The sequence below is a fragment of the Schistocerca piceifrons genome, chromosome 2 (genome assembly GCF_021461385.2).
Source record: "Schistocerca piceifrons isolate TAMUIC-IGC-003096 chromosome 2, iqSchPice1.1, whole genome shotgun sequence".
Lineage (NCBI taxonomy): Eukaryota > Metazoa > Arthropoda > Insecta > Orthoptera > Acrididae > Schistocerca > Schistocerca piceifrons.
This window is the reverse complement of record NC_060139.1, coordinates 259,188,238-259,205,017: the sequence shown is the minus strand read 5'-3', so window position 1 is coordinate 259,205,017 and position 16,780 is coordinate 259,188,238. Positions and strand designations below refer to the sequence as shown.

The following is a 16,780-nucleotide window of genomic DNA, read 5'->3' as shown; positions in this document are numbered from 1 at the left end:
TCGTGGTTGTGAATGTCAATGTTAAAAATGTTTAACATTGAGAGCTTATTTGTCAGTTTACCTCTGTAGATAGCTATTAGGCGAACACGCATCCTAAGATCTCATAAGGACATGGATCCCTTTATCTAAACACTTTACTTTCTTCCCTTTCAAGTAAATATGTTTCAAATTTCTGTGTAGGTTTTCCAACGCCATATTTGTGTTGATTCCTGCATTCAGTCTGTAGCAATATGCCCACCGATCGGGATGACTTAAAAATTTCTCAAAATATGCAGCAAAGCTGTGAGTTTCCCTCTCTGAGCGTAATTCCTCTCTCAGATTGCATTTCATAATTTCGAAAGTTCTACTTTCTATTTCGAACATTAACGTTTTAATTTTCTTGTATTTTGCAATCTGATTTTCCTGGCCTTCGATTTTGTTAATATGGTGCCTCCACGCACTGTCAACGTGCCAGGAGCAGCACAGCTGACTAGCTCTGGGACTACACACAGCAATCCAAGCATTGAAGAAACAATCGTCCATGTGTGACATGAACCACTTCGGGTTTATGGATTCCTCACTTAATAAATTTGCATGGCTACTGTGTCTCCTCTGCTAGATATCATGAGCCCGCATCTCGTGGTCGTGCGGTAGCGTTCTCGCTTCCCACGCCCGGGTTCGATTCCCGGCGGGGTCAGGGATTTTCTCTGCCTCGTGATGGCTGGGTGTTGTGTGCTGTCCTTAGGTTAGTTAGGTTTAAGTAGTTCTAAGTTCTAGGGGACTGATGACCACAGATGTTAAGTCCCATAGTGCTCAGAGCTAGATATCATGAAGGCACATGGAAAGCCTTCCCGTAAATTGTCCAACACTAATAAAGTATACAGCTGGAAATTGTAGCTGTTTGTACCAAGTGTACTGTCAACGCAAATCACATCGTTGCCGTATTTTTTCAGTAACTCAATTTGACTGTCATTTGACAAAATCAAACAAAAATATTTTTGTCAAGCTGAGGGAACTCGGGCAGTACGCTGCCTTGTGGCTTATACAACTTAACAAAATTTGAATTTGTTTCCATATGTGCCACCCATGAATCTACACTAATGCAGTCTTCGCTATTCAGCACACCGTCATTGTTCAAATTGTACATCTGAATGATGTGCAGATCTTTCCTTGTAGTTAAGTCTCTCCTGCACAATGTATCTTCAATACTAGCCCCTATCTCGTCGAGAATGTCTTCTAGTGGTACCCCCATTGCAATCTTAGATTATCGTGAAGTATTTTACAGACTGAAGGGCTCCTCACATTAGTTTACAGGTATATCTCGTCGTTGCAGTTGTCACGGTGTTACCGGAGTTGTCATACGCAGCAGAAAATTATATGTACAAATAAATGAACAAAGGATTGATTTTTTGTATTCTTTATTTGAAAGACCAACAGATATGATGTAACTGATTGTGCTTCCTGAATGTCGTATGTCAGCGTTGTCTCAGCATATCCACCAGCAGCCGCTTTCTGTTCTGCCTGGCGATGTACAGGGGGGTCCTGCCTTTGTCATCCCGGGCCCCCCTGTCCGCCCCCGCCAGGAGGAGATCAGCCGCCGCCTCTGCGTGGCCCCTCTCTGCCGCCCGGTGCAGCGGCGTCCGCCCCCGCCCATCCCTGGCGTTATTCTTTTCTTCTTTTATCAGCGACTGCCTGCCAACTTCTCTCTCATGCAGTACACTAGTTTTCTGTCAATTTACAATAATCTCCCCACTGGTTGTCTGTGTCATTATTGCTGCTGGACAATTAGCATCAATTTTACTGGAGCCTCGGACCTTTACCGCACGAACACCTTGGCTCTTTTATGTGAAAACACCACTCCGGTGGCAACAGTATTCATTTGTAATAATGCCCTGTTGATTAGTTTTTTGACCACGTTACTTAATAAACTTGGAATAAGTTTCCTTTTCAGTTTTTGTCTTCCACTGTTCGAACATTGCACTATTACTAAATTTTGAAGTCTCCATTTCCATGGGAAAACCATGTTGCAAAAAATCTTCTGGAGCACCCTTCTTATCGATTTTGCACTCACAAACTGGGCATGTATATTTGCAAGTTTCGTTCTCATGGACCCTGAAATGTCTGTTTAAATTATGTGAATCACGAAAACTTTGCAAACACACAACACACCGGTAACCAGATGGTGTTTCGTTGACCCATTTGACGTGGGATGCACGTGCTTGAAGGCTGGTAAAACTCTTTTCACATTTCTCACACTTCACTACGAACCCCATATTTAACACAACTACACACAACAAAAGATCACCCGAGCCTGAAGCATGATCACTCGAGCAGCATATTTGCCATATTTGCCGGCAGCATGGACTCGCAAAGGATCATGGTAACGTGACCGTAGAGTTATCTATCGTTTGATCCTGTAGTTGAGCGTGACCCGAGACACCTGGACTCGCAAAGGATCATGGTAGCTTGACGCTAGAGCCATCTATCGGTAGGTCCGGTAATTGAGCATCCCTCATTTCGCTAGCTTTAGACGCCTGTAGTGACGCCAACCCTCCCGTACCGTTTCCCCCTATATTGCACTTCAAATTCCCCTAAATAATTTATCACACCGTCGGGTCAGCAAGCGGGGCAGTGGGGCGGTGAAAGGGAGTCAAGAATGATATTGTCGAGCGGAGCGGAGGGGAGGGGAGGGGTAGGTAGTAACCCTAAATATTTTTCCCCCTGAAACATTTATCTAACTTTCCCCTAGGCAGCTTAATTCCCCCTAAATTTAGGGGAAAATTCCCTTATTTTTATTTATTTATTTAGCGTATGGCTATACATGCAACATTAATACATCAAGAGTTAGACATTAAAATATTATAACAATCATAAATATAATTTATGTTTATATTGGTCAGTTAAAAGGTTATATCGAGGTTTGAGATCCATTCTAGCGCCGATGGGGATGCCTCCAGGAAGTCGGACCAGTTCCCTGCATATGCTCGCAAGGAGCATTCACCATGGATGTGTTGGATCGTCTGTCTAGGGGCACCGCAGTCGCATTCTGGTGACATCGCTCTTCCCCATTTGTGTAGTGAATCCGCACACCTGCCATGTCCAGTACGTATTCGATTTAATGACCATGTTTTCCGTGTTAGTTCCATTCCAGAGATGTTGCAGTTATAGCTCTCAAACCAGGTCTGTAATTGGTCATTTGTCTTTTGGTTCCAATCTAGTCTCCATTGTTTATGTGGTCATAGTTATTATTTTGAAGCTGCTCGGCTGTGCGTATGGGTGGCTTTCTTGATTTCAATCGAGTGTGTCTCAGTTGTGAGAATTCTTCTTTAATTGGTAGTTCTGGTTTTGTCTCAATCTTTCTGAATTCGTGCAGTAGGGCCGCTTTTCTATGCAGGTCCGGGGGCAGGATATTACATAGCACCAGTAACCAGTACGTGGGCGTTGATTTAACAGTTCCAGAAATCAACCTCATTGTGTTATTTAATTGCCTGTCAATAAGTTTGGTGTGACAGCTATTAATCCAGACTGGAGTGCAGTGCTCAGCCACAGAGAACACTAAGGCGATAGATGAGGTGCGTAATGTTTTTGCGTTAGCTCCCCAAGTAGTACCGCTAAGTTTTTGGATGATGTTATTCCGTGTTCCAATTTTTGCAGTGGTGTTCTCCAGATGTTTTCGGTAGGAAAGAGTGCGATCCAATGTTATACCTAAGTACTTTGGAAACTTATTATGTTTGAGGTTGGTGTTTCCGAGTTTATGTTAATAATTTCATTTGCCATTTTGTTATTAAGATGGAATGTAGATACTTCAGTTTTGTTAGGGTTTGGCTTGAGTCTCCATTTCTTGAAATAATTGTATAGTATTTCAACGTCATTATTAAGGACTTCCTCTGTATTGAAGAGATACTTGTCTCTGGTAGCCAGTGCTATGTCATCCGCATAGCAAAATTTTCTTGACTTTGTGTTTGGGAGATCTGCTATATAGAGGTTAAACAGAAGAGGGGCCAATACGGAGCCTTGCGGAAGCCCGTTGTTAATAAGTTTTGTTTTGCTTGTCTTTCCGTTTAGGATGACCTGGAAGGTTCTGTTACTCAGCATATTATGTATTAAGGATGTTAAAATCTGGCAAGGAATCACTCTTAAGAGTTTGTAAATTATTCCATCTCTCCAAACAGTATCATATGCAGATGTTAAGTCTAGAAATACAGCACTTGTTTTCAATTTCTGTTGAAAGCCAGTCTCTATGTAGGATGTTAATGCCAGAACTTGGTCACTGCAACTACGGCCAGATCTGAAGCCTGCCTGTTCTATAGGTAAGTTCTCCATAATAATGCCGCTAATTCGATTATGCACTAGTCGTTCGAGAAGTTTGTATGTACAGCTAAGAAGTGCTATTTGTCTGTAGCTTAGCGGTTGGTCTGCTGGTTTCCCTGGTTTCAGCAAAACTATTATTCTTGCCTTTTTGAATTCTCTAGAGAGATGGTTTGTAGTCAAAATGTTCGAAAAGAAATTTGCCAGCCATTTGACTACGTTCTTTCCAGCGTAGGTTAGAAATTCTGGATGTATGTTGTCAAAACCTTTGCCCGGTTTCATATCCTTGAGGGCAGTAATGACATCATCCTCAGTGAATAGTCTGGAAAGCTCTGATATATTTGGAGTATTCTTTTTTAGTGTTATGAGTTCGCGCTTAATCATCCTGGTATGTGGTTTGTCTCTCGGAGCTCTTGACATTTCGACAATGGTATTTGCAATTTTCTCTGGTGTTATGGTTGGATTTTTCTGGGCTGGTCTTGTCGTACCTCCGAGTTTACGTAACAAACTCCATGCCTTCCTACTTGATTGAGTGAAATTCATTCTTTCTGTTGCTTCAGTCCATCGTTGTCTTCTTGCGGAATCTAGATTGTGGAGGAGGTCATCAGCTATTTCTTGGTCACCACTACTAGTAAAATCCTCATATAGCTGATGGCATTTTGCATCCCATCCTGGGATGTATTCTTTTCGAAACCCCCTAGGGATGTGTTTTTTAGCTGTGGTAATTATAGCTTTCCTGAAACGATCGTAGCATTTAGGTAGTGACGGTATAAACCGAATGCATTTATCAAGGTCCGCTGAATACTTCTCCCAGTCAGCTTTTTGGAAATTCCATCTAGGTCGAGGGAAGGCCCGTATCAGGGGTATAGTGACACCGATGTCTAAAATAACAGGCCTATGCTGGCTGTGTGGGAAATCTGTGGCAACCCTTCTATGTATAGGCACTGGTTTTCCCTCGTTATCGGTAGTTACAAAGCAGAGGTCCGGATTGTAGTCCCTGCGCCAGGCGGCCGAGTGGAATGTGCCCCTCTCCTTGGCATCGAATATAAGATGTAGATTGTTCTCGTCGGCCCATTCCACCAGCGCTTCCCCATGTTCATTATTTTGGGTGTATCGCCACATTTCATGATGGCTATTAAAATCACCGGCATATATCGTTGGGTGTTCATGTACGGGTAGTACAATACTTGGCCAGATTTGGTTTGGTGGTTTGTACCACCAGCGCTTCTCCATGTTCATTATTTTGGGTGTATAGCCACATTTCATGATGGCTATTAAAATCACCGGCATATATCGTTGGGTGTTCATGTACGGGTAGTACAATACTTGGCCAGATTTGGTTTGGTGGTTTGTAGACATTTATAAGTCTTATGTTGTCTACTTTTATATCAACAACATGGATGTTGTTTTCTGTGCTTGTGGACAGCAGGTATGCATGTTCAATATCGGATCGGGCATATGTGGCGGTGCCATAGGCGTGATGATATGTTGCGCCTATTTGTTGGAAGCCTTGAATACGCCCTCTTCTTTGTAAGTCTTCCTGCGAGTCGGTATGTGTTTCCTGAAGGAGTACCACATCGATGCTATTGTCCAATAGAAACTTTGAAAGATATTCAGATTTGGATCGACTAATTCCCTCAATATAGGGGAAAATCCCCTAACTTGGCAACACTGCCTTTTAGACACAACAATGCTAATCACTTCGCCTGGAACAACTATCGACTATTCCTTGTCCACGATAACTTTACGATTGCGTTGGTGCTACCAGAAGCAGAGGAAATTGGCACTAGTTGAAAGATATTCATTTGTCTCCGAACGCTTCCAACGATAAGTTCCTTACTTCCTTGTAGATACGAAGCGCGAGCTATGCCTACTGCCGCCCCAGACAGCCACCGCACCAATCTACCAAGTTAACATAGACAAGTAGCAGCCATACCTTGTCATCCACCAATATATCGAAGGGGCAAGATTTTCAAATCTCTTTGTAGCACATCAAACCCGTCCTTGTCGTAATGTATAACGAGGAATCATTCGCAATTTTTTTCACAGCTTTAGATGTTGTTTTAGGCGTAATATACTGATTGGTTTTTGCAGCGATTTCGTTCATAGAGTTTGTTTTCGCATGATTTGGAACCTTTTTTTTTGTCTCTGAGTATTTCACCATCATTTTGTAAATTCTATCGTGGGAGCTCGTCAGATTTACTTTTTAATTCTTTAACTTCATCAATGAGCACATTGATTATATCGTAAGTACAGTCTTTGTTATTCAAGTCTAGTCCTAACTCGTCTTCCATACACAGCCAGAACTTTTGTTTAGAGTTCACATTTACACAAGAGAAATGAAACACAGTTTTACATTTTATGCACATAATTCCTTTACAGACACGATGTCCACAGTAGCAGAGTCCTGAAACTTTCCGACTCAACGTTGCGTTTTGTTCGTTAGATGTAGTTGCTACACACTGGAATTTCTCCGATTATACATGTCTCCTTTCCGCAACTTCTGATATTTTAGTGCAAGCTAAGCACATCCTGTCACTGAAAGTGTTGTACTTTTTACACACGCAACACGTATTTTCATAAATTTTACTCTTGTTTGTCGAGTAATTCGACTGATTATTTACAATTGGCGCCATGTTGCGAGGGACTTTCAGTTGCTCAGCATTTTCGTTTCTTAAACGCGAAATGTCATATCTTAAAACGTCCACAGTTTTTTGTAAACTTGAAATTCGTTCTTTTAGCTTCACGATTTCACTACTACAATTCCCATAGACACCTGTTTTTAAGGCACAACCATAGTAAGGAAAGTATTGAAACTGCTCTGAAAATCGGGAGATCGGTCTTCACTGTCGGGAGATCGGGAGGAAGAAGGAAAAAATCAGGAGTCTCCCGCTTAAATCGGGAGAGTTGGTACGTCTGCCTGGAAGGATCAGCTGAAAAATATGCCTCATCCATTTTCCATATTTTGGCTGGTTTAACTTTGATGTCCAGCTCTTCCAATATTGCTTCTAATTTATCATAGAAATCATAAATAATAAAAGGATCACCTGTAGCTTTTCTACGATTCATTTCAAGAGTTTCCGGCTTCTTTAGTGTTAACGAATTTCGCGAACACACATGTCTGAACCACCTTGAACCAGGTATTTCATCATTAAAACGAGTTGTCAAACTATTTTGTTCCACAAAGTCTTGAGCAACGAGCAACACTTCGGCTCTTGTCCTTGGAAATCCCCATTTAGCAAGTGTCTTCAAGTGATTAGATATTAGATAAAGTTGTTTCTTGATCTGCTGTCAAGTCTGTTTTCCTACCTTGCACACCTGAGTGAGTACCATGTACCCTTATGTGCAGGAACATTTTATTCATTTTATACACTCCTGGAAATTGAAATAAGAACACCGTGGATTCATTGTCCCAGGAAGGGGAAACTTTATTGACACATTCCTGGGGTCAGATACATCACATGATCACACTGACAGAACCACAGGCACATAGACATAGGCAACAGAGCATGCACAATGTTGGCACTAGTACAGTGTATATCCACCTTTCGCAGCAATGCAGGCTGCTATTCTCCCATGGAGACGATCGTAGAGATGCTGGATGTAGTCCTGTGGAACGGCTTGCCATGCCATTTCCACCTGGTGCCTCAGTTGGACCAGCGTTCGTGCTGGACGTGCAGACCGCGTGAGACGACGCTTCATCCAGTCCCAAACATGCTCAATGGGGGACAGATCCGGAGATCTTGCTGGCCAGGGTAGTTGACTTACACCTTCTAGAGCACGTTGGGTGGCACGGGATACATGCGGACGTGCATTGTCCTGTTGGAACAGCAAGTTCCCTTGCCGGTCTAGGAATGGTAGAACGATGGGTTCGATGACGGTTTGGATGTACCGTGCACTATTCAGTGTCCCCTCGACGATCACCAGTGGTGTACGGCCAGTGTAGGAGATCGCTCCCCACACCATGATGCCGGGTGTTGGCCCTGTGTGCCTCGGTCGTATGCAGTCCTGATTGTGGCGCTCACCTGCACGGCGCCAAACACGCATACGACCATCATTGGCACCAAGGCAGAAGCGACTCTCATCGCTGAAGACGACACGTCTCCATTCGTCCCTCCATTCACGCCTGTCGCGACACCACTGGAGGCGGGCTGCACGATGTTGGGGCGTGAGCGGAAGACGGCCTAACGGTGTGCGGGACCGTAGCCCAGCTTCATGGAGACGGTTGCGAATGGTCCTCGCCGATACCCCAGGAGCAACAGTGTCCCTAATTTGCTGGGAAGTGGCGGTGCGGTCCCCTACGGCACTGCGTAGGATCCTACGGTCTTGGCGTGCATCCGTGCGTCGCTGCGGTCCGGTCCCAGGTCGACGGGCACGTGCACCTTCCGCCGACCACTGGCGACAACATCGATGTACTGTGGAGACCTCACGCCCCACGTGTTGAGCAATTCGGCGGTACGTCCACCCGGCCTCCCGCATGCCCACTATACGCCCTCGCTCAAAGTCCGTCAACTGCACATACGGTTCACGTCCACGCTGTCGCGGCATGCTACCAGTGTTAAAGACTGCGATGGAGCTCCGTATGCCACGGCAAACTGGCTGACACTGACGGCGGCGGTGCACAAATGCTGCGCAGCTAGCGCCATTCGACGGCCAACACCGCGGTTCCTGGTGTGTCTGCTGTGCCGTGCGTGTGATCATTGCTTGTACAGCCCTTTCGCAGTGTCCGGAGCAAGTGTGGTGGGTCTGACACACCGGTGTCAATGTGTTCTTTTTTCCATTTCCAGGAGTGTATTTCAGTGCTACCTGCCGGAATGAAGCTCCATCTTTCACCTCTTTCATGACTGAAGAAATATCTTATTTACTAAATGGCCTTCGTTTTTTCTTATATAAAGGTGCCATACTGTTCCTGTCATGACCCAAAATATTCCAATTTAATATTGTATAAAATTGGCATAAAATAAATTTAAGAACAGTTGGGGCCTATTTTAGATGAAACCTATACTTAGGCCTACATGTAACAGAGACCTGAGAGGAATATCAGTACACCACTAACTGCAGCACGGTTTATATCCTCTGCTGCTGCTTTTGATGCACTAATGTCAACAATAGCATGAAATAAAGCACAACAACTGCTGCATTATTGCCAATTGCAGCAAGTAACACACATTTCAGTGAACAGAACGGCATGATTAAAAAAACAGTGTACCACATTTAGGAAACTGCTGTATCATAGTTTGGGACTGGAGTGTATCATATTTAGGGATAATATTGACTGTTTATTAATTAACTCCATATAATAAATGTGAAGGTAATGAATAATCCAGCAGACAGAGCACATCCATCTGTCTATGTAATCCAAATTTTGTGGGTACAGAATCAATATTTCCAAGATTGTGGCAAATGTTGTAGGACTGTGTGCACATTTATTTTCGATGTGAAAAATGGTGACTGACTAAATTATTTTTTACGTCAGTGCTGAGTTTATAATGGAAGAAAGAAAATATTACTGGCCATTCCCAAAGAACAGCAGCATAAATAATATTAGGAACATTTGTGATAAGTACGTTTTTCTTATGAATAAACTGGGTGTACCAGTTTTTGGAAAATTTTTGCTGTATCAGCTCTAGGACACTTTATCTACCATTTGAAACATTCTGTTTGTGAATTGGATTTCATAATTACACAAGAACTGTTTATTAGGTCATGTCTGTGTGGGATGCTAACGACGATTTTTTTCTCTTGTCTTGATTCTTTCCAGTACATTTCGCAGTGCTGTGATTGCATTTTTCGACTCATTTTTATAAACATCGTTAGCTCCAGCAGTAATTACACAAACATCATTTGGTTGAGGGTTTAAATCTTTAATTCTTTGCTGGAAAGGGCCCTAGGGTTTTAATCTGTCAGTAAAGGAAAATTTAGATTGCATATTCATAAGAATATTGGCTAAATCTCGTCCATGGCTGTCTGCAAAGATACAAGCTTTTGGTTTTGTTTCGTCTTCTCTCAATAATTTCATTTGTCGGAGTTTCTCTTGTGCAATGGATTCAAATGAGTTTCTTGTAACTATAGCAGATATTGGAGCACTTTGACTTTCATTACCGGTATTTTTGAGAGTGTTGTAGGCTTCACTTTGGTCATTTTTCACACAAGGATTAAAATCGACATTTAAAGAATTAACGATTCGATGTAATTGATATATTTTTTAGCTATTGAGAGATCTTCTTTCAGCACATCAGAAGTCACATTCACAATTCGGATTTATCACTTTTTTGTTCTTCATACACGGATGATGGGTTCATAGATGTGAGAAAGAGCACAAACGGATACCGCTGTGAACACCGTTTTGGCAGACTATGCACTTTAAACTGAACGATTTTCTACGGCGCGATTTACTACTGCTTGCATACGCCACGCCATCTTGGAGAGTTAACAGCACTATGTAAAAAGCAATAATTATTACTGCAGCGCAACCAATTTCGCGTTTAAGCTATGGAATTCATACCCGTTCCTCAACGTTATCAAATAAAACACAGAAGAGGCGACAGTATACAATTTTAAAAACGGCGAGGCCACATGCTGTACGGCAGGAGTTGATTTTGAGCAGCTGTTAAATATTTCCTGAAGCTAGCTTAGGATGGAATAAGAAGTGTGTCCGATGTCCCGTACCTTGGCTCCCACATTATCTCCAGCGGCTCCCCATACGACGAAGGGTATCGAAATATGGTTTAAAAACAGGATCAAATGAAATGAGGCACTGAGAGCACAAGCGGACTAACCCCGGAGAAGTCAATATGGAGGAAACAGGTCTCATAATACGGGCCCACAAATAATGTATGTTTGTGATACATTGCAGCCTTGTAACATGCATATGATGTAACTGTGGTTTTATTGAACAATATTTTGACATAGATAAATTACAAAAGTACTAGATAGTAGAATATTAGCAGTTTTGTTGTGGCTTAGCCCATTTTCGCTCCAAGTAGTTGAACATTCTCAATGACAGGTCCGTTAGTACGCTGATGCATGTGACAATAGTATTCATTACTAGTATACATTGTACACATTACATGTACCATTTTACATTGGTTTCTGTAATGTTACGCATTGTGTTACATTTCAAAATCATCCACAGGCAATGTTTCTACAGCATTTGATGACGTTTGTAAAGTTTTGTAGAAATCATGATGAAGTGGAGGTACATACGGAAGCAAACTTAGCAGATCCTTCTTTTTTGCCTCTGTAATTACATTTCCATTAGGATAAAGCAGTTCGAGATTGCTGATGCATGTGGATGTTCGTTTGGCCACATCAATTTCCTGAAATGGCTCTTGGTTTTGGTTCGAGTATTTATACAATATTTTGAATCTGTTGGTTGCTTCATACCGCAGCCACTGTATGTTCAACCATTGTACTTTACAATTGCCAGAAGACATTTTTCGATTCGTGATGTTTCTTTCGAGTTGTTTTGTTGAAAAGAAACATTCCGCATTCATATTAATTACCTTGAATGGATTCGTTTTTCTGGCACTCACTACCACATCATTCCAGTGTTTAGGACGGTAAATATTAGGAAAATACTTTTTTCGTTTCTGAACTAAGCCAAAATCCTGATCACAGGGCAGGTACGAGTGTCCGCTAACTAAAAATTTATGGTCTATTTCCTTCACAGAGAACTCTGAGCTGTTGACAATGTATTGGCACAGTACAGCAACCTTTATGTTTCTATTCTGGCCTCCGCACTGATCAGAGTACATAATTAGTTTTTCAGTCCTGACAAAATTGCGTATGAAGTACAGCAAACAAGAACCAATTTCTTGTGGCCCTCTCGACGCAATGGATTCATGCCACAGAAACATGTATACATCATCATTGTGCATATTGTGGATGCCAAAGCAATATGTCCACAACTGACGTTTGTAATAGCAAACTCCAGTTGAGATGATCGGTGTAGGCAAAGTTTTCATCAAATCAAATGTTATCACTGTAACGTTACCATCTGATTTGCTAAGCAATGTATCACTATGTAAACCTGCCCGTGCATACTCAGCTTTTTGCTGATGGAATTCACGTTCTGCAATTAACTCCGTCCTCTCCTTATCATTATCGGCAGCTGTTATTTTTACCTGCAAAGCATCACATGTTCGACAAGAGTCGGACACTGGTGGATGAAATGACAAATTGAAGTTTTCGTAAAAAATTTTGCGGAAAATAAAATGAGAAACGGGCATTTGCTCCTCTGCACAGTACAGTGAATACATGACTGATAAATTTAAATCTGGTCCTAAATACTTTCTACCGTTATTTTTATGATACGCATAATGGCTTTCATACGCCGGGAATTTTTCTATGAAACGTTTTACTACATCAACTTTGTGGCGAGGTGTTTTATTACCAGGTTCACCTTTACCTCTACCATCACGAGGAGGGGTGGCTTTTTCCCCTTTATTCTTGAGTACCCTATCGATTCTTCCAGCAGATACGGCTAAAGTATTCTGAAAGAATCTTTTGCACACCCTCGTTTCAGACCCATTTGAATTGAGCAAGTAATACAATCTCGTCTTTACCCTACGTGAATGTTGCTGACCTACGTAAGACCGTGCTTTATCAACGACTTTAATCATGGTAAACAGGAAAGCCGACTGCAGATCGTGGCTGCCTAAATTATTAAACTCATTGAACACTTGTTCCTGCTGTTCTTCGTTGATGTGTTTGTGGCACTCATACCGGCACGTACACTCGCTGATTTTCCGCAATTCCTTTCGAGGTACAAGGTTACCCTTACGGTTTACATACTCTTGACCTAGAGCTCTCCGTTCTTTCCTAACGTTACGAAGCCATTTATCTTCGTTTCTAAGGCGCTTCTTTCCTCGGCTCCGTACCACGGCATCGTCGTTCGTCTCTGGCACGTCCTCTGGAACAGTTGTTGCTGCAGCCGTGCTCGCTCTCGCGTCTCCCGGCACTTCCCCATCGGACGCAAACATCTCTGTAATAACAATATCCATCCCTCAATGTAATATTAACTACACTACAGTAATGGTCAACGTGTGCATTGGTATCCACAGGCGAAGCAATTGCTCAACACAACTCGGCGGGCGGTAAAACATTGTTGTACACATAACATTACAAGTGATCGTTACTTGATTACACAAAATAGCAATACATAAAGTATTGTTTGTATGTCATTCTGTTTTCGTATGGAAAACAACCTGCATTTTCTGAACAAAGTCACCATTCGAGATACGGTACATCTAGACGTGTTTGCATATGAACGCGTTAGTGTACAATCGACAATGTTATCCGCAAAAAAGGAATGGAACACAATACAAACTAACCTTCCAATTGCTCCTCCACGCTTTTCGCAGGGGCTGCCATGCTGATCAACTGAAATACACGTCCACGTGGTCACTGGTCCAATACGTTGTTCCACACTAAATACACAAGTCTTTCGTTCGCCGGCGTCACGCGCAATGGCAGTGGACGGAGAGCATAGAGCACAAATGGACTATGACGCATAGTCCACTCCTGCTCTCAACGGTATCTATCGGCGGTTGAGTGCAACAGCAATGTTTACGTTGCTACATTAGACAAACCTTCAGATAAACAAACAGATCAACATGCATTGCATAATACTCGTATACTGTTATCACAACATGTCAATACCTCAAATTCACAAAAAGTGTGGGTTAGTCCGCTTGTGCTCTCAGTGCCTCAAATATACTTGTGCCTTAACTTCAACTGATAGCAAAAAATTCATTTCCAGACTCTCGCGGATTCTAACCTTGTACACAACCTCCCACCACAGAGTTGCCGTTGCATAATATGTAAAGTCGCTAGCCGGTGTTAAAAAAACAGCTAGATATGTAAAATAACGGTCACTAAAAATCCGCTGGATGTCGCTAAACTTTCTTAAGGGCAAAGATATGTCATCGGGCGAAAGGGGGGGGGGGGGGAGGAGGGAGAATTATTATATTTATTTTCAGCTCTTGGGTATTGCCAGACAATAATGTACAACAACGCCTACAACATATTTTTAGTGGTCCTATTTTGCTTTTATTCCAGCGATATTTTAGAAACTTGGCACGAAACACTACAAATCACATTAATTTATTGATAAACGGTACTACTGAAAGTTTATTATTTTCAACAACAAAATTAGTCTAACATATGCACAGGTAGAAAAATCTGAAAAAAAAATTAAATTTGTAAACGAAGCCATTAATGTTCCACTCAATCGAAATTATTCGTGTCTCAAGCTTCTGATCTGAAAAGATAAAATGAAAAGTATGCTTTTAGCTATTAAAATTCTGTAGTTGAAACTATGTACATGAGATTATTAATAAAATAAAATACATACACTGTGACATTTTAAACGTGTTACATTGAAAGCCCAAATAATGTAGCTACTCATAACTCCAATTTTTATTATGAGACAAACCCTGAAATCGCGGAAAAAATCGGCTGTTTCACATAAAAAGACCAATGCCTCTCAAAAAATATATGGAATAGCTAATTTTTTGCGATTTCACGGCTGGTCCCATAGCAGAAGTTGTTCGCAATGATATCTTCGGTTCGACTTCTGATGCAACATGTCACGATGGATATATTACGCTGCACTTTCATGAAAGAAAATATAGTTATTAGCTGAATGCTTTTACCTAACTTTCGAAATCATGTAAGAAGTCTCCAGGATCATCAATTGCGTTAACCCTTTCGTGGTTTTTACTCATTTTTTTAGAATTTATTAACCCTCCAGCAGACGCGTCAACTTTCATGACGCCACTAGTCGTGATGTATCTCGTGGATACATGCGACGATTTTTGTGGTTTTTTGTTTGTTTACAGGTTCTTTTTCTTTTGTTTTTGTTTTAAATTGCAGTTACCTTTATTGTTACAGATTTTACAAATACAGAAGTGAACATCAGGCTCATTACACTTTCAAATTAACAGAAATATGTGACATTTTGTACTGGAGAAGTACATGAAATTCTTTTAAAAATTGATTTTATTATAGATACAAATAAATTATTGAACTAATCAAAGCATGTCTCTTTTTCCTGATTGCCCTCTACAGACATTGTTCACAAATTATTTTTGCGTGCTTTTGCAAACAAAGATGTGTACCGCATTTTTCACATGTATACTTGCTGAGACAAGTCTTTTTTGTCTCCCTGTAGCATGACTGGCACTTTTTCTTTTCTTGTTTTCTGATTCCAAGGATTGCTCAGCGTTTTCTTGCTCTTTTCATTTAGGTTTGTACTTTACTAGCATTGACTTTATATCATCGGGTAGAGCCATAATAAGAGCTCTTCTTTGGAGATGATCTTGCAGTAGAGTCAGAGCCAAAGTTTTGAGGTACTCGCGCCGATTTGAGTATTTATTCTTGTTGCCCAAGAAAATTACTCTTGAGTTGACGCCTGCAATGTTCAACAAGTGGAAAAAAATCACCATAGGCCATCTTCTTGTTGACCCAGCTACAGTGTAGGTTGCACAGAGTTTGTCAACTACATCAACTCCAGATTTGGTGTCATTATAGTGTAGAATAATTGCTGGTTTTTTCTCTAAACCTTCCGAAACCTCACTTGACTATACATGCATACTGGAAAGGTGGACTACAGTTTTCCCTTTTTTTTCGGGACATACGACACAAGGGTTTCATTCTTGCTGTAGCCAAATACGCTATCATACTGCTGTCTACTTTTTGGTGCTACGAAATTCGATGGCAGTTCCTTCTTGTTTTTTCTAATTGTGCCTACAAACGACAGTCTCCTTTTATGCAGTTCTCTTACTAACTCCAAACTAGTGAACCTGTTATCTGCTGTAATGTTTCTACCCGTCCCATATATTGGTTCGGTAACTCTCAGAACTACTTCTTTACCGGAGTTGTTATTCTGAAAGGGTCCTTCTGGTTGTAATCCACAATATATTTCCATGTTGTAAGTATAATAAAGCTTGGCATCATATAGGCAGAAAATTTTGATGCCATATTTAGATGGTTTGGATGGTATGAACTGGCGAAATCCACACCGGCCTCGAAATGCTGGTAGCTGCTCATCAACTGTGACGCTCTGACCGAGGGAATAATGCGTCTTGCAGTTATTCACACACATGGTGAACATTTCCCTCACGGCTGCTAATTTGTCTGTCTTGCGCCGTTCTTGTCTTGTGGCTCCATCATCAAAACGAACACATCTTATTAGGAACAGGAAACGTTTTTCGGACATGGTCATTCTAAAAATATTCAGACCAAGGTCATCTGCTGTCCAGAAGTCGTGAACATTCTGTCGCCCATGTAGCGTTGCTCACGGAACACACCAGCAAGGTATAACAAGCCAAGAAAGGCTTTTATTTCGATTGCGTCTGTGTCCTTGCAGTCACTCTAGCGAGCAAAGTTTCCTTTTAGATCAGCTATACGCCTGTTAGTGTTGACCACAATTAGGTCTGTGATATCATTACTGATGAATAGGCTCCAACAGTCAATTTCAGTTACCATT

The 16,780-nt window shown here is 41.6% G+C and overlaps 1 protein-coding gene across 1 annotated transcript; it reads right to left on the bottom strand.

Annotated features, from left to right (window-relative positions):
• Window positions 1-1,454: 1,454 nt before the first annotated feature.
• Window positions 1,455-13,842, bottom strand: LOC124775308 (ankyrin repeat and death domain-containing protein 1B-like). Its single transcript, XM_047250144.1, has 3 exons — window positions 13,623-13,842; window positions 12,879-13,273; window positions 1,455-1,706 (listed from the first exon to the last, which is right to left on the bottom strand). The coding sequence occupies exons 1-3, from the start codon at window positions 13,660-13,662 to the stop codon at window positions 1,455-1,457; spliced, it is 687 nt and encodes a 228-aa protein (XP_047106100.1). The 5' UTR covers window positions 13,663-13,842.
• Window positions 13,843-16,780: the final 2,938 nt, after the last annotated feature.